Source organism: Cucurbita pepo, chromosome 8 (genome assembly GCF_057944985.1).
Source record: "Cucurbita pepo subsp. pepo isolate OVF chromosome 8, ASM5794498v1, whole genome shotgun sequence".
Taxonomy (NCBI): Eukaryota; Viridiplantae; Streptophyta; class Magnoliopsida; order Cucurbitales; family Cucurbitaceae; genus Cucurbita; species Cucurbita pepo.
The window spans coordinates 10,971,529-10,992,682 of NC_141805.1; the positions used below are offsets into that span (position 1 = coordinate 10,971,529).

Here is a 21,154-nt window from a genome sequence, read left to right on the forward strand (position 1 = left end):
TTAAAAAAAGGAAAGGTAATGTTAAATATAGTAATGATAAAGAGGTGTTATTATTTCAAGGTGTTTTTGAAAACCTACCATTTTAGAAAAAGGAAAGGGAAAAACAACAAGCATCGAGATGTTTGGCTTGTTATGGCCATAGAATAACCCACTTTTTTATGAATGGGATTAGTCCACACCAATATGATAGCTTTAAGTTATGATGGCTACAACATCAACTAAATAAAAAGAAAGTGGGAATAAGAATTTAAAATTGGCAAATGGATGGTCTTTCCTGATCTTTCCAAAACCAAATAGTTCAATTTTCTAATATTCGTGACCGAACCAGCTTACATATCTACCCTATGCTCGTGTCACCAGAACTCATTCTCTTTGAAGACTTTTTATAATTTACATGACGCCTATCGATCACTCGTCACTCGACCAAACCACACGCCCATAACATCTAGCACTTACTCAATTACCACCACATCAATATGTATGTATGCATATAAGGCTAAAACGGCAGTAGAAAAAGAGGAGAGAGTGGAGAATCAAACCTGACAGCTAGGAGGTAAAAGGAATGCTGGAAGCAATAGTTTTAAAATTTTCAGGATCTAACTATTTGTGTATTGCCAGATTGGCATTTGGAAGTAATAAATGAATGACTCAAGGAAGGGAAGTTGGAATATCTATTATTGGTCATATCATTTAACTTACAAGGAAACTTTGGGATGGATGCTTTCAATCTAGTTGGTGAAGTTACAACCAAGACCTCGAAGGAGATAGTAACCGAGCAACATGCGCCAACACAAAGAACACGTGCTATGACTAGCATTGTGTTACCTGCGGTAACGATATCGCTTAAAGTTGAAGTATACGTGCAAAATACCACGCTCAAATGTGCACTTAAACCCCTTCTTATGAGAGTACTCCCATTCTTTGTTTACAATTCGAAACGCCTATAATGAGATGAAAGAAAATGACAGTTAAATATAGATATATGAAATAAACCAAATGGCAAAGAAATCAATTGCAGATCAAAAGAAGACTTACAATATCCTCATACGGTGGCCCCGCGTGGAACCTTATGATACATGTCTCGCTGCTGTTTCCATCCTTTTCAATGGTGTAAGTTGGAGCTTTTGTCTTGTCAACAAGGTCTGGATAGAAGATGTTAAACTTATATCCTTGGACAATCTTTGGAGGTGGATTGTCATGATCATAGTGAGTCTGGTTGTATTTGTTCCACTCGTATCCTGTGTGAACCCGATTGAAATATTTCGGTTTTCTTGGACGATATTTGTCATGCCACCAATATACCTGCAAGTTTTCAAACACTAAGATCACCGTTGGAAATGTAGGAGCATAAACAATCCAGGTATGGAGCAGACGGATAATAATGACAGTGCACCTGTGAATCCAGGTTCACTTCAGCACCAGATCCAAAAACTGCATCGCCTTCCTCCATGACTCCCATTGCTTTTGAGGCTTTAAGCTCAAAATTATCCTCTGGTGGAGCAGGTTTTGTGGCCATTGCTTCTTGAATCCGTCTCTGCTGTTCTTCCAAGACAGCAATTCGTTTACGTTCCTGCTGAATTTACCAAGTCATAACCAATCTAACTTTTGACATTCATTACAATATATAGATAGTGAATTTAATATCTGTAGACATACCAGTATAGCCCTATCCTCCTCAGGATCAATCGCCTGTTCATCTTCATCACCATGAATAAGTTCCGGTGAAAATGATCCAGCTTCTTCATTCTCTTCTTCCTCAAGGAGATCAGGCGAATATGTTTCCGCTGCTGAAGTGTGGAAGAGATATATATACATCAGACTCTGGACATAAAATTCAAGATTGCAAGATAAAGACTCTGGAACATACCTCTAATATCAAGCTCTTCCTCTTCAGCTTTCACTTGTAAAGAGCGTTCAGTTTCCATCTCGATTTCCTGGTCCACCTTTTCTTCATCATCCTCAAAAGGCTGCTCAAGGCGTACAAGATGCTCATGCAGTTTTTTCGTATGAATCTCCTTCAAGCAAGCCTACCAAATGAAAAGCAATAGTGAGCCTAATTCATTAGCTTTAAAAGATGAGAAGAGGGCATACGAAAAGAACCTCTAACAATGAATACCTTGGCCTTGTATATATGAAGACGCTTTATTACAGCCTCCCAGTACTCAACCACCTTTGCAGTTCCAGATCGCATCTGTGACTCAATCTGAGATTGTAATGCCTCCAATTCACCATAAGTCTTTCCTTCCAGAAGATTTTTGACATCTGTTTCAATGCTGGAATGCAGACCCCTTTCTTCTGCAAGCAACTCAGCAGGAGGCTCCTCACCACGAACTCTGGCTCTATCCAGAGCATCCTTTTTTCGAGCTTCAGCTAGTTCCCAATCACAAACTACGAGAAGTGCCTGTTAAATTGCACAAAGCAAGACCTTGCTTAGCTTAGGAGACAGATGCTACACCTTAGAATCTGAACGACCAGGAAAGTGAGGACTGAACCTCCCCAATACATGGCTCAATTACTAGCTCTCATGACAGCAGTATTAACTTATTAAAACTGCTTTAAGCATATTAGGAGACAGATGCTACACCTTAGAATCTGAACGACCAGGAAAGTGAGGACTGAACCTCCCCAATACATGGTTCAATTACTAGCTCTCATGACAGCAGTATTAACTTATTAAAACTGCTTTAAGCATATTACGAGACAGATGCTACACCTTAGAAGCTGAACGACCAGGAAAGTGAGGACTGAACCTCCCCAATACATGGTTCAATTACTAGCTCTCATGACAGCAGTATTAACTTATTAAAACTGCTTTAAGCATAACAAACAATCAACCTTAAATTACTTAACAGCAGCACATCAACAGATAGCCTAATTGGCATCAAGTTGGCGACTACAAAAAGTATAATTCATTGTAAAATTGTTAAATACAAGACCAAATGCCCTAGTCATGTAATTATTTTAAGAGAACGACTGGTCAAACTAAATCTATATCAATATCGCTGATCATATTGAGCAAAACAATATCAAAGGTTATATTATATATTGACAATACCAAAGTAAATGTTCAGAGTAAAATTTCAAATAACTAATAGGACATGCAGAGAACAATCTCTCAATATGTAGGTGTTACTCTGTCAAAGGAAGGGTTCAGAACTAGTTGTCAACAGTCCATCAAGACGTGTAGTTCAACATAAAAGCTTTTCAAAATGTAAATAGGAAAGTCGGCAAATGTTTTCACCTCCCAATACTCGATATGTGTAGGCGTCGCCCTGTCCAGATCAAGATGCATTTTGATGTCATCACGAAGCTCTTCCATTTCTTTCACAGTCAAGCCCTGGATCATACATGTAAGTACCAATAAGAGGAATCTATTTTGAACATATATCGTACGCTGTAGTCAGTGAAAACAGTACTTAGAATCTAATAGTGATAAACCACAAAAAATGAAAATAGAGAACAAATCCGATTCATAAATATGAATACTTCAGTTACTTAAGACCAACCAAAAGAATTAAAATGAAAAGGAGAACGAGTAGCACACTTAATGACAAGAAATTTCCGTTTCTAAATAGCCCTTATTGGAAGTCAGAAGAGAACAATCGCCATTGAAAAAGAACAATGGAGGAAATAGAAAACGAAAAAACAACTGAAAAAAAAAGAGAAAAGTCTTTTGAGCATAACTCTTAAAGATATAAAAACTCTTTAGCTCCTGCTCAAAGCAAGAACGGGTTGCCTGTAAGATCATCACCTAAGAAGAACACAGTTAATTTATAAAAAATTGAATCTTGAATGACACACTGAACAGAAAACGCAAGTCATCTAAAACAACCATAAGAACTATAACCAGAGAGTTTCTTACCTTGAATACAGTGTATGGCTCATTGATTACTATATCAAAATCATCCGATCCATTCAGTTGCTTGGATAGAATATCAATAGGCTTCGAACGCCCATCACGAACTCTTATCTCTGATCTGATTTTGCTTTGATCAAAATGGAACTGAGGCCAAAAGTTTCACGCTTAGTAATTGTCCAAGGGATCATTAGAAATAGTCACAAGAAAATAATGGAAAACTCCATGCAATATGAAACATAAAAGAATACATGGAATGAAATTACAAGTGAGCATACTACCTCTTCTTCCTTTTTCTCCCAATCCTGAAATTCAGCACGAGCACGTTCTCTAGCTAGCAATGCCTAAACCAGCAAAAGAAAGTTAAGGCATGCAAGAAAACATACCATACTGCAGATGTTATGAACTGACAATAACTACCCAACTAAAACTTAAAATAAAGCATCTTTCAATGCCATGTTCTGATTACCATTTCTTCCTCATGTTGTGCTTTTTCAAGAGCCCTTTCCTCCCTCCTTTTCTTCACCTTTTCAATCTCTGCCTGCATGGTAAATACAAATATGCAATGTACAAGTAATGCACAATTGCACACATCAATTCATAGACTTCAGCATTTTTGTATCAGATCAAAGGAGTTCACATTTTTTAAACGTAAGGTACAAAATGTGGGAGAATTGACTTCTGGATTTATCTTCAAACCAACAGCCAATTGAATTGTTATTAGGGGCAAATTTATGACATTAGTTAACCTTAAATTAGACGCTGCCAAGTAATAGATTAAGTGGATAACCCAGTAGGCTGCAAACATGAGAATCTAAGTACAATCACAACTTCCAATGAATAGTGGGATAAGTAATGGTACATGAGAATCTAAGTACAATCACAACTTCCAATGAATAGTGGGACAAGTTATGGTACGTGATAAATCATCAGAGGCATCTCTGTCATGGACAAACAAATAAGATGACATTAAGTAATTACGTAATTTATTGCTCTACTTAAACTAAGATACAATATGGTTACAACCCCAAAAGTCTTCTATCAAAAAAAAAAAAAAAAAAAACAAGCAACAGTCAGAAACCTTTTTCTAAAGTTTTCTCTTAACGTAATTTTGTTGGGTTTTTGTTTTTTGGCTCCCTTCTACAGCAGACTTTCTTTTTGTCTTGCCTACTTTTGTTCTTACATTTATGAAAGTTTAGTTTCTCAACAAAGAAAAAAAAATGAATGACATTTGGACTAGAAGCACATACCATTCTTTCTCTCTGTCTTTTTTTCTCGGACTTCATTGAAAAGGCATCAAGCGACACACCTTGAGTAACATCACGCTCAATTTTCTTTCGCCATACAAATCTGCATACCAGATTGTCGTCGACTCAGAAACAAAATCAACAACTAAATTGTTGGGATTGGCCTTAAACTTCTCTATGCTATCAAATCATTGATCGACCAACAAGACCAAGAAGTAATAAATTCACTAGACAATATATTGAATCTTAACAACATAAGCCTCTTACAAAAACCCGATATTTATAGCTAAAACTATATGAAAAGAGGTGAGACACTAAAAGAAAGCCCTAAACACGAATGCTTCTTCTTCGAAGTATGTAATTATTTACATTAAGAGGGGCGCTGGAGTTAGATTCACCGGAATGAACAAATTTGGTCAAGCATGTTTTGTCAGAATCCATCTATCTAACAGTCTTCCAAGTATTCCCCATTACTCCAGAGAATATAATACACACATGTGAAAACGAATTATAATCAGACTGCAAATGCCTATAGCCGCGACCATGCTAAGTAAAACAGTACAATCCGAGCAATGAGTTTTGTCAATTTTAGCAAACGCAAAACAGAAAAACCACTCACTTTTCATTGAGATTGGAATCGCCGAATGGATTCGAATCGTTGGAATAACCAGAAACCGTCTGGGACTTCAATTTCTTGGCAACTCGCAAGGCCTATACAACAGAACAGAGCATAATAGATGATAAGAAATATATTACGAAAACACCATAAAATTAGTTTGGAAACATTCATAAAAATTAACCAAATTACACAAAAGAAACAAAACTAAACCACATTGGGACCTTTTTCTGCGCTTTCTTGGCCAAGTATTCGCTAATTTCCTCTTCAGTAACTTTCCTGGAAGACTTACTCTTCTTGCGACCACCATCATCGCTGCCATAACTATCATTCGAACTATCGTCTCCAGAATCCCGCCCACGAGAGGAGCTCCTTCGTCTGCTCCGACTACTCCTGCTACCATCGCGTCTTTCCCTGCGCTTCCGGGAGCTCGCCACTGGAGATGAATCCCGGCTATCTGAGTCGTCGGAATCAGATTCAGAGTCGTCAGACCTTCTTCTGCTACGTCTCCTCGAAGATGACGTCTTCTCTTTCTTTCTCTCACTGCTTCGGCCATGAGTACCCATACTTGGAAGAGAAACTCAAATGCGTCACGACGCCGGTCAGTGACAGAGGAAGCTGCTATGGTTGAGCGAGGTCCCCGGAGAAGCGAATAAGAGGGTCCGACCAAGAGAGAATTTGATCGGAGATTTGGGGTTGCCAGTTAGGGTACCATTAAAATCTGCCAACCCGATTTTTTCTAAGACGACCCGATTTTTCTCTCTCTTAAATTATAAATATGTCGATAGTTTTAATAAAATTATAATTTAGCCTCTATAATTTATTAAAATTTAAATCTTTTTTCTTAAAATATATAAACTATCAGTAAAATGCTATTAAATCATGAGAATAAAATTAAATAATTTTATCCTTTTTTTCCTTAAATTACAATAATAAAATTTGCAATTCAACCTAAAATAAAATAAAATATATTTTCAACACCTTTTTTTAGAATACTAAACATTACAAAAATTAATATTAAATTATAAACATAAATAAATAAATATATATATATATATTATTTTAGCATCCACAATTCGAACTTCTTATCTTTTGGTGAATATACATATCTTTTACGATTTTTTTTTTTTATTTTTTTTTTTGGTTCTTCTTTGCAAAATTGAATGTAATAGCAATGACACAAAGGACCCTCGTTTAATAGATTCTTGACATATTAGACTTATCTCGGATTACTATTAGGTTCTATTCAAACAAAATTTAATTTAAATTTTAAAATTTATTGCTCTCTTTAGAAATAATAATGATAATAAAATAAAAAAAATAAAGCACTAAGATCAGCAGAAATACATTTTTTTTTTAAAAAAAAAAAAAGTAAGAGTATTGTATTATAGATTATATATATAAAGCAATATATTTGTTCAGATGCTCAAGCTAAAAAACAATAACCTCTGCTACCACTCATCAAGAACAATCACCATGAACCTCTCTACATCTCGCTAGCACATAATTTACAATTCTAACATGCTCAAAATATGGGCCCTTTACAAATGGAGGCCCAACTCCAAACCCAAAGAAGACAGGCCCAATTTAAGTAGTGGGACAGAATATCTTCAATATGGAGGCCCAACTTCAAGCCCAAAGAAGTAGGCCCAATCTAAGTAGTGGGACAGAATATCTTTAAGATGGAGGCCCAACTTCAAGCCCAAAGAAGGCAGGCCCAAATTAAGTAGTGGAACAGAATATCTTCGAGTTCAACTTTCTGACCCATTGCATCTCCCATGGTCAAAAAATAATAGCACAACACAGCCACTACCAATCATTATAAATATAGACCGGAGGGGCAGACAATTGGCGCAAAGAATGGGGATTAGAGAAGAGTGAGATCTACACAGTTGAAAGTTACAGAAACAGGAAGTGGATGAACAAAATGAAACTCAGAAAAAGAGTTAATGCTTCTATAGCTAGTGATTGAAGGAGCTTATCTTGGGTTGAGCCGCTCACGCTCAGCTGTCCTGCGTTGACGAACTCGTTCTTCCCGGACGTGACCGATACATTTACAGCTTGAGAACCTGGAAATAGAGTTTGTTTCCATGAAACTCCGATTGAAGTAGTTTGATGGGGTTGTATAGATTTATACACAGCCTTGAATTTTAACTTACAATCATAGTTTGCCCACCCGAGTTGCTGGCGTGCCAAATCATATACGAATATCTTATCTTTCATAACAAGATCTGCAAGAGGAAGGCATTAAAATGAGGTTCAAAGACTGAAGATCAATACCGAGCTCATCGAAGGGATGGCAATAACTAAAACTTCGATACCCAAATTCATTCACCCAAAGAGTGAAGACCGAACTAATCTCATTCTTTTTTATTCATTACTACAACACGCCACCCGAAGCACAAAGCGAAGCTCCTCCGTAATGCCTATCTACATATGTGAGTGGCTCTTTTTTGGAGACTTAGTCCAATGGCTATATTGCGGGTTCGAGCCCCGTCAGTCCCGACGGATCAAATCCAATAAAAAAAAATACATAGATAAATTAATCTATCCATTTTCTGTGAAAAAGGAGTACAAATAGCATAATTTCATTCCAAATGGGATTCTATTATTATCCATTTTCGTCTCACATTTCTCATCAACAAATATGGGAATTTTCATTTCTTCCACGAGTACCGGTATGATTCGTGGAGTCTCTAATGAAGTGTTGAATCTTACATATAATAGCAGATGCAAATTGATTTTGCCAACAAGAAGTTGGAGAATTTCATTACCCAAGTTCTAGCAGATACCCACATCAAAAAAGAAGTCCAAGTTCAGGGACTAACCTCCTAAAATTGTTACTCCTTCCTGAACTTTCTGAAAACCAATACACCATAATGCAGCACCATCCTGCAAGGATAGAGCAATATCGAACATCGCAACATGGTCGATGATATACAACCAAAGGAATGAATCTCACACAACTTACATAAAAGCCAAGATGCATAAGATATTCTTCGGGTCTTAACACCATAGATGCACCGGCCGCAAAATTTAAGCTAACCATGGGAAATATCTCGTCTACACTGGACATGAAAGAGAATTTTGACCCATTCAATTCTTGAAGTAAGATCAGCATTTTTCTTCTCAAAGATCAATACAGTTAAAAATGGCGAGAGACCTGGTGGATACTAGATAACACTGGCTGCCCTTTGAAATAGTAGGAGTCACAGATTGGGAAACAGCAGCAGTTATCTTAACAAGTCAAAAGCAAAACACATGTTGAGTAGTTGCATAAATGCATCAATAAGAGTTTAGGTTGGTTTACATTAGGCCCTTGTCCGTAAAACATTGATTCTGACACGGGGAAAGGAAACTTACCGCGCTGACAAATGGCGTATAAGCTTCTTCCACAAGATAAGCCAATGTTGTCCCGGAGTCTACAATAGTTCCTCGATTATTTGATGTGGCAAACACAGATGGATCGATTGGCAGTGTCTGACCATTGACAGCAATGCTTTGCAGATACAAGTTATAGTGAGGCCTGATATTTTAAATGAGGAAACAGTCAAGCTTTCATACAGTTGTACATTTTTCTATCAACATACACAAGCACAAATGTGAAATAAAAATCTGAAACATTAGAACCAGTAAGAAAATGCTTAAATTGATAGAATGTTTAAGCGTAGTTCCTCCTAGATTCCCGGATCATCTCTCGATTATAGGAAGGTTGGAAGGGAGATGCTTGTGAAACAAAACAACCACCAGAGTACAATCATTTGTGACAAAATAAAATTTATAAGTAGCTAATGCAATCCGGAACTTAAGATCAACAAATAATTATGCAAGAAGCACATTCAGATTGGCAGTTCTCTGAAAGAAAAAAGGATTCAGTAACTTCCGACATTTGAAATAAGTTGCAACTTTTTTACTTGATTTTTTTCAGCGGTGAACTCTTGATTTAGAAAAATAATGATGAAGGTGGACATACTGAGAGGGGACGAGTGGGCTATACACAATGCCGGGCTCCAGAACCTCTCCAAGAACCAATATACCACCTCCATTTCCTTCTCCTTTTAAACAATGGGAAAATACTTTAGGGGTTATCCCTCGAGCTGATAACTGTGATATGACAGACAAATCCCCGGGGCCAAATCCGAAAATGCCATCTATTGCATGGTCTGATTTAGTCAAGTCACCTGACTGATATGTGCTGCAACTGCATTTAAAGATCATATGATACATTTAGCTTTTCCCAAAAAAATGTAAGAGTAGAACGCATACAGATTGAGGTAGAAGGAAATATATTCAGACCATAGAAGTAGACATACTACATTTTGTATCAAAACATTCAGTGTATGGTATGATAAGACAAACATTGACCTCATATTCTTCCTCATGTACATGACTTAGAAAACAACGGTCGGAATTCAAAATGTAACAGTCCAAGCCCACCACTAATACCACTAATAGATATTGTCCTCTTTGGGCTTTCCCTTTCGGGCTTCCCCTTAAGGTTTTTAAAACGTGACTGCTAGGGAGAGGTTTCCACACCCTTATAAAGAATGTTTCGTTCTTCTCCCCAATCGATGTGGGATCTCACAATACCTGCTAGCGGTGGACTTGGGCTGTTACACAAAACTAGCGTCTGTGAGGTAAAAATGATAGTTCTAAGAAAATACCAGTTGAAAGTCCATCCAAATAGAAACCTTTATATGGTAAAATAGCTACTTCATCCCGATAGAGTCCATTCGAATTTACGGTGTGTTAAGCAATTCAAAAAATAACTTTCAATCTCATATGTAAAAAATTGCGCCCACCCAACTCACCCAAAAACAACTGTAGCTGAAGAGTTAGCAATCATAGAATGCCCCATAACCATGTCAAAGTACATGGACTCAGATACATAATAACCTGATGTTCCACTTCCATCACCATACTGAAAGGTGTAACTACATTGATTAGTCTGAGATAAACACTGAGTCGCAGTTGTTTGGAATGCAGAATTGCATATTGGATCAGAGCAGGAAACCAGTGAAGAACTTGATGAGTTGGAAGCATCAAAGAAATTAAGTTGAATCTGCACAAGGAAAACTAAAATAAGAACTTCAACAAGGGGGCCATTGTGCCATTTGAAACTAACAAAAGAGGAGGTAAAAGAAAAAGACTCTTACTCCAAGTCCACTTGCTCTGGGGCAGCCATTGCAGGAATTGCAGTTCACCCACAATATATCGCTTCCAGTGTCGATCTGCACCGTAAATTCCTTCGGGGGAGTGCCCAATTTAACTTTGGTAAAGTAAAGCCTGAACAAGCCATTAACAACGAGATTACAAAACAAAAAAAGAAACAGCCATAGAATTCTGAAAGGTAAGAATGTAAGAAGACCGCCAAAAAAACAAACGGCTCTATTTGCTTTAACTCACGGCGTGTGTAAAGTATCATATCCACAAGAAATATTTAAATCAAAAGAAGAACAAGAAGAACCAAATAAAGAATTAAAGTAGCATTTATTATTATTTCGGTGTTGGAACAACAGAAGAAAAGGAAAAGGAAAATATAAAGCATTTTTCCAGTTTTCAGTCAATAAGATCAATTCGACCATCATTCTTTCGCTTTCTTTAGTCCATTTCCCATACCCCTCTCTCTCATGAACAGCCTATCAGCCGCTTAACAGAGCATCAGAGGAACGAACATGTCACGAACACAGAACGCGATTCCAATCCATCAAACCAAAAGCCAAGAAAACCACAATAATCCTAGTCTAGAGAATTAACGAACACATCAAACTGCTAAAAACAACAAAAATTAAAGAAAATTCAGTGGAGGAGCAGGAGTTACCCGACGAGCAACGGATCGGAAGAACCTTCGACTGAGAAGTCGACGACGCCACTGACGACACCTTGCAAGATTCTGGCATGCCTGAGACGGTCCCGAGCTCTGAGAGTTTCAAGTTCGATAGAGCGAGATGAAGGGAAGGCTCTCTGCAGAGAGAGACGTTGGACGGGGAAGCCGGAGTAGACCACCGTCGCCGACAAAACGACGGATACTAAAGCGAAGATCAAGGAAGTGAAGGCCCGCATTTCAATGGAATTTTGAGTTCTCAGATGGGAAGACTCATGAACAAAGATCGAGTTATGGGTTTGTTCCTGCACATTGCAGTGAAAGAGAAATAGAGAGAACAACAACAACAGCAACAGTAGGAAGAAAACTTTTGGATTTGAATTAACTAAGAAGTTCGGTTTATTAAAGCTTAATTCTCAAAACCGCCATGGATCTGCTCGAGCTTTATTTACTTACAGACCCCACCGGCGCTCGAAAATGAGTGTGAAAAGACGAAATTAGCCCCTTTCACTTTAATCCATCTCATTTTAGAGCGAAAAATACTTTTTTCTTAAAATCTCCGGTCAAAAAGTAAACAAATTTCATTTTATTTGTTGAATTTTGTGTACTTTTCTTACATTTTAAAATAATTGAATTTCAACTTTTTTATTTATTTATTCTATTTTTTTCTATATTATTATATCAACTCTTTAAAATTTAATATTTTAATCTTTATATTTTTTTTTATCACATAACAAATATAAAATATAAAGATTTGAAGCTTTTTAACTCATAATACTAAAATATAAACATTTAAATACTTTTAGTGAACTATGCTCGTTTCTTTGAAAAAAAAAACTCTTCACAAGGGGATTAGTTAGCTCGAAGCTTCTCGGTTGTGTTTAAATTATTCTAATATATGGACTTAAAAAATATTGATTACCATTTGATGAAATTAGAAGTAAAATCACGAGAGTTTAAGTTGAAATTGAACAATATAATATTATTGTAGACACGTGTGGAACTTCTACATGTTCCTAACTAACATTATGAAGAGAATATCATTCATTTAGTCGTGTCGAGTAGGATCATCAATTTTACCGAACTAATAATTAATAATTAATAATGATTTGAATATAAACTCAAATTAGAATTTTAAAACAAATTATTAAATACATGGACAAGGGGTTAGTGGTAAAATTACATTAAAGAAAACAATATATATGAAATTCAACCGTAATTTTCAACCGTAATTCAGTTAATAATTTGTGGGCCGGGCTTCAGAAAGTTGGGCCGGACCGGCGGCCGATGACCGATTTCGCTCAGAGAAGTGCAGTATTTAAAGGCAGCTAGCGGCAACCGAAAATGACTAGTAACCACCGATGGTAAGTTCCGCAGCTCCAGACTCTGCCACCGGCGCCGCGTCGTCCGTTGCCGCCCCCACTGTCACCGCCGGCTCGAGTCCGGCGTCACCGGTGCTTGGGGCGATGAAGAAGATGACGATGTGGGATGTATTAAATATTTTTTTAGTGGAGAGAAAATTGAAAGTAGCATGAAATTAAATTGTAATTTAATTAAAAATTAACATTATATATATATATATATAGTAATGACGTGTTCTTTGAAAATACGTGGCATGCTATTAAGAGGCGACGTGGAAAAACTTCAACCGCAGTTGTGGCCACGTAGGTGGCCAATCTCTGACAAATTCCATTTGGGGAAAGCTTTCCGACCCTCCCTTGCTCGATTCTCCGCCATGGCGACCCGCCTTCCGAGGACGAAGCTATTCTGGTCCCTAACATCCAGATCATCGGCTGACGATTATTCGCCGATGGCCGTTCTCATCAGATCTAGGCGAAGGTGGGCGTCATCGTCGTCGTCTTCTTCTTCTTCTTCTTCTTCGTCTTCTCCGCCTAGTAAGTCGCAGAAAACTGAGAAGAAGTTCGTGGACCGTCTTTCATCGGTGATAGACGCTGTCAATGACCGGAAACTCCCTCCGGAGCTTCGAGGCCAGCGTAACTCTGTCAGGTCCTACTTGCTTTACTCCATTTCACTTACCTGCATATCTGGTTTGCGCTCTCAGATTAATTCCTCCTTAATCGACTTTCCTGATGCGATCTTTATGCTTAGTTTTCGTTGAGGATTAGCTAATTTCTGAAACAGAGTTTCTGTTCTATTACAAATTTCTCGTGTTTTTATTACTTCTGCATTCCTCATTCTATGTGAAGATTATTATAGCAAGAGAACAAACGCTTTTTTCTGGAGATTGATTATTCCCCTTCATGTAATTCACTGTCACACACTGCCATTCGAGTGTTTGAAACTTCATAGGTATTAAATTGTCTACAAAAATTCAGCAAGTAATTAGCGATGCTTCCATCTCTGTCAAAAAGAAAAGAGGGAAAAAAAACCTTAGATGTCCATTTTGCTATTAGTATAGCCACGAATTACAGACCTAATCCTATCATGCTTGAGCCTATATGCCTCATTTCTGTGTAAATCTATGGTTCATCTTTACCTTCTTTAACATTTTGTTTAAGTTATTGTCATCTTCAATTAGACGAACTTTTTGTTTAATTTTGGTTATGTTCATCCTCACTGAGATAAGCCTTTTACATTTCACTTTATTATAGATCTCTGCTTTTCACCTGCTGTTGTTTTGACTTAGCTAGAATATTTTGGATAGGTCAGAAACTGATCTGATAAATGTTGTTGAGAGGAGGATTTGGAATTCCATGGAAGAAGGGCAATTCGAGAACTTACCAGGAAAAGGGAAACCTCTGAATCTCTCTACTAATCCCCATGCTGATCCAGCAGAAGACACATTGTACCGAATCTTGTCGAAAAATGGATGTGCACCAGAATGGGTTGAGCTCAACAAAGAGATTAGGAGCAATATATCTGTGTGGCGATCATCGTTGAAGAAAGCATTTGAAAGTAGAGGCAATGAAGATCTTTCAAAATGGACTGAGAGTTCAGAGGCTTTGAAAGTGCAATTGCAACACATCAATGACAAGGTCAGTTATCAGTTTTCTGGTTCTTAATAATGGAAACTTGGGTTCTAAATTCTAATTCAGTATCGGGTTCTTCGTTTCTCACCGGAAGTTGGTCAATTCAACAATTCCTTAACCCTCCCAACTTCAACTGGGCGGCTGGGAAGCAACTAGCAAGTTAATGGTTGCTTGTTGGGATTTAAGGTTCTAGTGTGGGGAAGTGCCTTTTTCATATTAATGCGTATAAAAGACTATAGCTTATGCTTCTAAACATCTAACCTCTTAGTTAAAGATTAGTTAAAGATTATAGCTTATGCTTCTAAACATCTAACCTCCCAACTTCAACTGGGCGGCTGGGAAGCAACTACCAAGTTAATGGTTGCTTGTTGGGATTTACGGTTCTAGTGTGGGGAAGTGCGTTTTTCATATTAATGCGTATAAGTATAAAAGATTATAGCTTATGCTTCTAAACATCTAACCTCTTAGTTGAAGATATATATCCAAACCCTAAATGGGGTTGGGAGATTAAACATCGATATGTATCATAACCATTGACACATCTAACCTTTTGAGTTAATTTGTGCTTTTAACTGATTTAGCATTCTATTCCACGACCTTTCTGCAAAGGTGTAGTAAACATAGTTTCAGTTTTGATTTGCAGGTTTTTCGGTATAACTTAATAGTTCCTTTTGGCCGCCAAATGTCTGGATTGAAATGGGAGAAAGAACTGGATCGTCTTGTAGAATGAGACAACCTGTTTCTCCTCTTTGCAATCCACCGCCCCAGTTTTGCTTTGCCAGGTCAGAACCATTGAACCAGCATTCATGTCTCTACAGACAGAAAAACTGTTCTAGCCGTCACATAAAAGGAGAAAAGAAAGCTCTTTTGGCATATCAAATCCGTGTATCTGCAGTGCTTATCTAGTTTATACTGTTTAAAAATGTTTACATATGATTGTGGGTTTTGAGTCTTACCCATTTTTCACTTTATGATTTTTAATTAGGTTAAAAGAAATTATGGTTGTATTCGTCCAGTAAAATGTACTGTTCTAACTTTTGATAAGGATTCTTATGAATACCTATCATTAATACAACATTTTACAGTTTGATTAGCATATTATATGATGGATGAAACTATATAATAATGTAAAAATATAGGGACCAAAATAGAAAAATCATAAAAATATATGAACCAAGATAGAATAGATTTTAACTTATAAAGTGCAAGTGAAGTAGAGGATATGAAAAGTAAAAGTGAACGGGTATCATTTTTTACAATGATTATTACAAAGAGAAAAACGATCATCAAATGAAAACAAAGAATCAAATTACTGTCATCAGTAAAACGAACAGACTTTCACAAGGGAAACAACTGGTAAAAAACCCATCTGGGATTCAAATGATTTCAACCTCTACTTGAAAAAGTGTTTGTAGCAGTTGCATAAGCAGTAAAAGAGTAAGAATTTACATGATCAGTGTCGCTATCAATGTTCTGCAGTTCAGCTCAGGTGGTGGTAGCAGCAAGTTGAATGAGAGCTCGCCGGTGGTAATCCATACGCAGCTTCTTGTATTTGTGAGTAAAAGAACCCAAATCTATCTCTCTGTCAAGGAGCTGTCTGTGCAGATTGTCTGACTCCTCTTCAGTCTCCTTCATTCTCTCTGCATAAACAAAGTTTGGATTCAAGACCAGATAAGTAATGGAGCATTCTGTGGTGTGTGAAAATGCAGAACAGGAGAAATAAAGTTTTACTTCTTTTCTAATTATACAAAGAACTTCCTTTCAGTTATCAGTTTCGGAAGTAGACTTGTTCGATAACGTTTTCTTTGTAAAAACGGTGTCGAAAACGATTTTAACCGAACACAATTTTCAATCCTAAGCTTTGAAGATTCATTCTCAAAAACAAGTTCCAAACTCATGACCTCTTCTTACTATCTATGAAATTATGAACGTCTTACTAGCCTCTAGTTGGAACGTTACAAGGGATCCTTTAAACTACTCTACTCATTAACAGAGATGGGAATGATTCTTGTAGGCCCCGTCTCCTTGGAAGGATATGTACGCCCAATCTCCCTAGCCTTGAATTCAAGCCTAGACGGTAATTATCAATGATAACAAAATCAGAAATCCAATAAACAACTACTACAATATACCTTGAAGCCTTCGGATAAGTGAAGCAGGAGAACAGAGGTTCAAGATCTCTTTTTTCTTTCGGTCAAGCTCGTTCAGCTTCTCCTCGGCAGCAGCCAGTTCAGTTGTCCGGATTATTCTGCACTGTGAGAGAATGAACAGGAGGGCGGAGTTCAGCACGGAGGGCGAGTGAATTCAACCAGCAAGAGAAATAACTAATTTTCTGATAAACCCATACCTGGTTTCTAAGTTCCATGATGCGTGGTTCCTTTTCCATGTTCTCACCTTTTCAAGTTAAAATGGTGGTTGAGATTTGTCCCATAGAGAAATGCTTAGAAGGGAAGGCAAGCAGAAAAGTCTTTAAAAAAATCTATGTTACTTACTTGCAAGCTGAAGAGTTTCCTCGCGCAGCTCATCTCTTAGCTGGTGAAAATTATTAAAAATTGAAAGCAGCAAAGATCCAATCAGCAATCATTTTAATTTACAAAGAAGAAGCATATAAGAGAAGCCATGGTATTGGGTGCTACATTAATATGGACCAACAACAAGAACCACATGATAAACAAAAGAAATCATGAGGAAACAGTTATTAAAAAGATTGATTTTGACGCATGGAGCCAATTGACATAGTTGCAAAGATCCTACGTTAACACAAGGTAGTTCTGAGTAACTAGAGTTGCTTCATTCACATATCTAGGTGTAGTCATCACCTAAGATATTCAATGTATAAAACTATTAGGCACGTGTTAGTCATGAAAGTCTTGAACTTTTTACTATTAGAATGACCATAAGCAGCTTCCAAACATAGCCGACATCTCGACGGTCAGGGGTTCAAGCACAGTGGGATTGGGATTTTCATCTTGATCGGCCTCAACATAAGGAGGTTAAAGTTCTTGTTGAGGCCCCAAACTAGAAATGGATGCATACAGAAAGAAGAATACAGACTGCATCAAGGCGCGGTTGAGGCACAGCTGAGGGATCCTCGGAAGAATAGATCCAGGCCAAAACCTTCCACCTATGATGCTATTCTTTAGGATGTTGCCAGTTCACCCCTTTAATTGAAAATAAGTCCAAGCTTATCGAATTCAAAGCCAAGAGCGATATAATTAAGCAAAGAAAATCCTGTGTTTTCTTTGAAAATGGAATTAACTCGGCATTGAAATAACAATGAAGATATACAGGATGAATGTGCAGTGCTTAAAAGTAGTATACTAGGAAAGATCAAGTAATGCTCTGCAATTGCCAGCATGGAATCTGAAATGGTAAAGCTGCATGAATGAATAAATAAATAACCTACCTAAGACAACCATCAGATGAGCATGTTAATCCTCTATCAGAAACAAACAAGATATGAACTTTAATATCTTACATTTAAGCTTCACAATTGAGGAAGTTCAAGAACTACAGGGAAAATGTAACTTACGTTGTTCTGAATTTTAATCTGGTCGAGTGAAAGGAGGAATTGATTATATGCATCCTTATCCGACAATAGCTTTCGTAACTCATCAACACTGCCCAAATTAAAAAGGGGAGAAAAAAAGAGAGTGATCAATATCCTCAAATGATGAAACCAAGAAGGTTGCAATCTGGTTCAGGTATTCATAGCGTGCATTTGAAATCAGAAGCCACAAAATTAATATTAAATAAATAAAAAAATGGACAACACCACCATAAACATGCAAACATCATAGGTTTACTTGCAAAAATGATTACTAAAAGAATTTCCTCGTCCAGAAAATAAAAGTAGAAGACATTCAAGGTAGCAGTTTGGAGTTTCAATTGAAAAAAAATAAATCGCTTGATATAAAAGTAGAAGACCTTGCCAGCGGAGGTTACAAAAAGCCCTTCAAAATGGGAAAAAAAAAAATTGTTGACTATAACTGTTGAAAGGAGTAAGTTAAGACCAAGAAGAGCCACAAATGAGACGGTCTAGGAAACAAACATAGGTCTTCTCTCCATTTTAAATGTTGACTTTAAGACAAAGCTCGATATATGAACATAGTGATAGTGCCTTCTATTAAGACCCCCTATAATTTTGTGACTGTATGTAAGAGAAGAATGAAGATGTCAAGATTTTCTAACCATAAAAAATAGATAATGGGAGAACTCTAATTTCTAGAACAATTGTTGGGTGAAACCTCGAAAAGTTATCTCTTCCAGATTACAACAGATTTCGAGCTTCGAAAACATAGTCGTAAGAGGTTTTATTTAAAAAATCTTTGTCAGACAATGGGATTGAGAAAGCCCCAACTCTGATCATATCCTAAGGACACTAGAGCAGCTCCTTTAATCATATCCTAAGGACAAGAGAGCAATCTAACAGCCATGCTTGCAGCTCCTTTACTTTTCTGCATGATAGAGCCTATTTTATGAATCAAAGTCTCTATGGTTGCATCCAAATCGCTGGAGTACCGAAGAAGATTAGATTGCTGGAATTTGTTGTTGGCTGGGCCTTAATACGGCTCAAATGCCTTCAAGGAGGCACATCACAACTTCTGTTTATCACTAAGCTTCTGCTATGGGAAATCTTAATCATCTCTTCCTCCACTATTCCTATGCTCAAGCCCTGAGGTTGTTTCTCTTATGCAAGATTTCAATTTAGCTTGAAACTTTAGAATTTTTAAAGAGACTTCTAAAGAGAGAGCATTTGCAGTACTATCCATTTTCGAATTTCACTATATACCTATATCACCTTTTTTTTTTTAACTACAGTTCTTTTTTCATTAATGTCAAATGAAGGACTATTATACAACCACTTGGCTATTCCGGGTTGATTGCTTACACCCTTTATGCTGCAGCTTTTAATCCATCAATGACGTTTGATTCTTGTTTTTTCTTTTTTTAACATACACACCCACACAAGAGATGGGTTTTCCAAACTTCAAACACATCAAAAAGTAGGCACTAAAATGTACTCAATGTACAAACAGCCAAATAAAGGTCAATAGAACTGAAACAAATAATCCAAAAACCATCAACTTTCAAATATGAATGTCCACGGGAATCAAAGAGTGGGCAAAAAAGCATTATTTCGGGTAGTCATGGACCTTAAGCTATACCTTTTGTCCTTCAAAGCAGAAATAATGCCAGCAGCTTCAGCCGGTGAAACGTGTGATGGAGATTGTGGCCTGGAGGAGGTGCTACCTGGGGTTCCAGGGCGAGAGGAGCTAACAGAAGGTGGATACCATGATTGTGTGATAACATCTTGAGGAGGACGTACCTGTTCTTCCTGAGATCCCCTGAAAATAGATACAAAATCACTCAGATGTTTCAACACTATGCAAATCACATATGAAAAACAATTGCTCAAGTGGAATCAGATCAAATCACCAATCAACAAGAATCGTTGCAAGTTTGCGACTAAGAACAAAACATTTCCTAAAAACTGAACAATGGGGAAGTATGGAAAATCCAGAGCTAATGAGGTGGAATACATTGCTCAGTGATCAAAAGAAGAAAACAAAAAAAAAAGTGATGCTGAATCCAGATGAAGGCATGCTAGTCCTTTTCCCCAACATGAACAAATTCTCCACAACATGAAAGATCAAATACTCTCCCGCAAGTTATATGTAGTTTCTTTCCAGCAAGTACAAACTATCCAAATTGCTTCTTCAAAAAGTTGGCAGGGGAACGAAGAACTCGAAATGATCCTTCGTTTCCATGCATCACTTCTCAAATACACTATGCAGACATCTTTTAAATAAACTGGAAGGGATTGAGGTTATAGCCTATTTGTAACCCAAGAAATTGGCTTTGCCAACTGCGAAATGTCCACACAACATTGAGTAAGCAATGTGTCGAACTGACAATGCATGCAGTCAAATCAGATCTATGCAGAGCAAATCTGTCCCTCAGTCACCTCAAACAGGACCAACCTTCAATCTAAAGTATATAAAACAGCCATCCGCTGGACCTTGTTACGAGAAATTTTGACAAAATAAAGCACAAACAGCCGGTATTGATCCAACTATAAGCTACTAAACCCTCAATTCAAAGCCACAGAAACCGTAATCTATTTTCTAACCAACCAGCAAATCCCAAACGAACTACGAACCATGTTCGATCTAAAACCAAGTTGAAAAAGCAGCTTCATCAAGAAAATGATACACAGACTACCCGGAACGCCCAAAAATCGAACAATCAGAGTTGCAAACGAATTACAGAAGAAATCCCAATCCAAATACATGAAATTGGAAATGAAAAGGAGAAAGAGAAGAGATCATACCAAAACTTGAACATCGGTCGGAAGGATAATCGATCCCGGGGTTATCAGATGAAATTAGAGACAATACTACGAAGGGGAAAAAAAAAGTACAAAACTCTCGGATTAAGAATCCTCCGACCGACGAAAGCAAGGATCCGGCGGCAATCAGACCTCAAATTCGTGTCCGTGCGCGCTTTCGCTTCCTTAGCGAAGAATCAAAGTCCGTTTTTTTCCTCTTTTAATTGATGGAGTTTGAAGATTATTCCGAGTTCTAAAACCGGCGCTGTCGACTTCTCGACCTTTCTTCT

The 21,154-nt window shown here is 37.4% G+C and overlaps 4 protein-coding genes across 5 annotated transcripts; 1 reads left to right on the top strand and 3 right to left on the bottom strand.

Annotated features, from left to right (window-relative positions):
• Positions 1-644: 644 nt before the first annotated feature.
• Positions 645-6,473, bottom strand: LOC111800465 (cactus-binding carboxy-terminal, cactin). Of its 2 annotated transcripts, none has more exons than XM_023684171.2 (13): positions 5,944-6,473; positions 5,723-5,814; positions 5,107-5,206; positions 4,326-4,397; positions 4,138-4,200; positions 3,863-4,003; positions 3,242-3,337; positions 2,117-2,401; positions 1,868-2,027; positions 1,657-1,787; positions 1,394-1,570; positions 1,036-1,302; positions 645-941 (listed from the first exon to the last, which is right to left on the bottom strand). In XM_023684171.2, exons 1-13 carry the CDS (start codon positions 6,283-6,285, stop codon positions 822-824), a joined length of 2,046 nt encoding a protein of 681 aa, XP_023539939.2. In that variant the 5' UTR covers positions 6,286-6,473; the 3' UTR covers positions 645-821. The 2 variants fall into 2 exon arrangements, with proteins under 2 accessions (XP_023539939.2, XP_023539938.2); XM_023684170.2 differs by having other exon boundaries at positions 1,394-1,573; positions 5,944-6,469.
• Positions 6,474-7,083: 610 nt separating this feature from the next.
• On the bottom strand, positions 7,084-11,954 carry LOC111799650 (aspartic proteinase 36). The gene is made up of 10 exons (XM_023683076.2): positions 11,541-11,954; positions 10,876-11,005; positions 10,531-10,781; positions 9,693-9,920; positions 9,083-9,245; positions 8,883-8,956; positions 8,691-8,787; positions 8,548-8,611; positions 7,879-7,950; positions 7,084-7,788 (listed from the first exon to the last, which is right to left on the bottom strand). Exons 1-10 carry the CDS (start codon positions 11,780-11,782, stop codon positions 7,619-7,621), a joined length of 1,491 nt encoding a protein of 496 aa, XP_023538844.2. The 5' UTR covers positions 11,783-11,954; the 3' UTR covers positions 7,084-7,618.
• Positions 11,955-13,208: 1,254 nt separating this feature from the next.
• On the top strand, positions 13,209-15,634 carry LOC111801148 (uncharacterized). The gene is made up of 3 exons (XM_023685140.2): positions 13,209-13,550; positions 14,209-14,539; positions 15,177-15,634. Exons 1-3 carry the CDS (start codon positions 13,279-13,281, stop codon positions 15,261-15,263), a joined length of 690 nt encoding a protein of 229 aa, XP_023540908.2. The 5' UTR covers positions 13,209-13,278; the 3' UTR covers positions 15,264-15,634.
• A 187-nt stretch (positions 15,635-15,821) lies between these two features.
• Positions 15,822-21,154, bottom strand: LOC111801094 (vacuolar protein-sorting-associated protein 37 homolog 1). The gene is made up of 7 exons (XM_023685075.2): positions 20,868-21,154; positions 19,702-19,881; positions 18,066-18,153; positions 17,026-17,065; positions 16,881-16,927; positions 16,666-16,786; positions 15,822-16,173 (listed from the first exon to the last, which is right to left on the bottom strand). Exons 1-7 carry the CDS (start codon positions 20,879-20,881, stop codon positions 16,019-16,021), a joined length of 645 nt encoding a protein of 214 aa, XP_023540843.1. The 5' UTR covers positions 20,882-21,154; the 3' UTR covers positions 15,822-16,018.

Bases quoted from the DNA above. Each gene is read 5' to 3' on its own strand.
- LOC111800465 (XM_023684170.2), bottom strand. From the start codon at position 6,285: ATGGGTACTCATGGCCGAAGCAGTGAGAGAAAGAAAGAGAAGACGTCA. The intron at 4,398-5,106 runs GTATGTGCTTCT...TTTACCATGCAG, and splicing joins AAAGACAGAGAGAAAGAATG to GCAGAGATTGAAAAGGTGAA. The intron at 3,338-3,862 runs GTAAGAAACTCT...TGTATGATCCAG, and splicing joins AGCCATACACTGTATTCAAG to GGCTTGACTGTGAAAGAAAT.
- LOC111799650 (XM_023683076.2), bottom strand. From the start codon at position 11,782: ATGCGGGCCTTCACTTCCTTGATCTTCGCTTTAGTATCCGTCGTTTTG. The intron at 11,006-11,540 runs GTAACTCCTGCT...TGGCTTGTTCAG, and splicing joins TCCGATCCGTTGCTCGTCGG to GCTTTACTTTACCAAAGTTA. The intron at 9,921-10,530 runs GTGAGTTGGGTG...CTTTAAATGCAG, and splicing joins TCAGCTACAGTTGTTTTTGG to TTGCAGCACATATCAGTCAG.
- LOC111801148 (XM_023685140.2), top strand. From the start codon at position 13,279: ATGGCGACCCGCCTTCCGAGGACGAAGCTATTCTGGTCCCTAACATCC. The intron at 13,551-14,208 runs GTCCTACTTGCT...TATTTTGGATAG, and splicing joins GGCCAGCGTAACTCTGTCAG to GTCAGAAACTGATCTGATAA. The intron at 14,540-15,176 runs GTCAGTTATCAG...TTTGATTTGCAG, and splicing joins TGCAACACATCAATGACAAG to GTTTTTCGGTATAACTTAAT.
- LOC111801094 (XM_023685075.2), bottom strand. The intron at 18,154-19,701 runs GTATAGCTTAAG...TAATTTGGGCAG, and splicing joins TCTGCTTTGAAGGACAAAAG to TGTTGATGAGTTACGAAAGC. The intron at 16,787-16,880 runs GTATGGGTTTAT...ATTCTCTCACAG, and splicing joins TCATGGAACTTAGAAACCAG to TGCAGAATAATCCGGACAAC.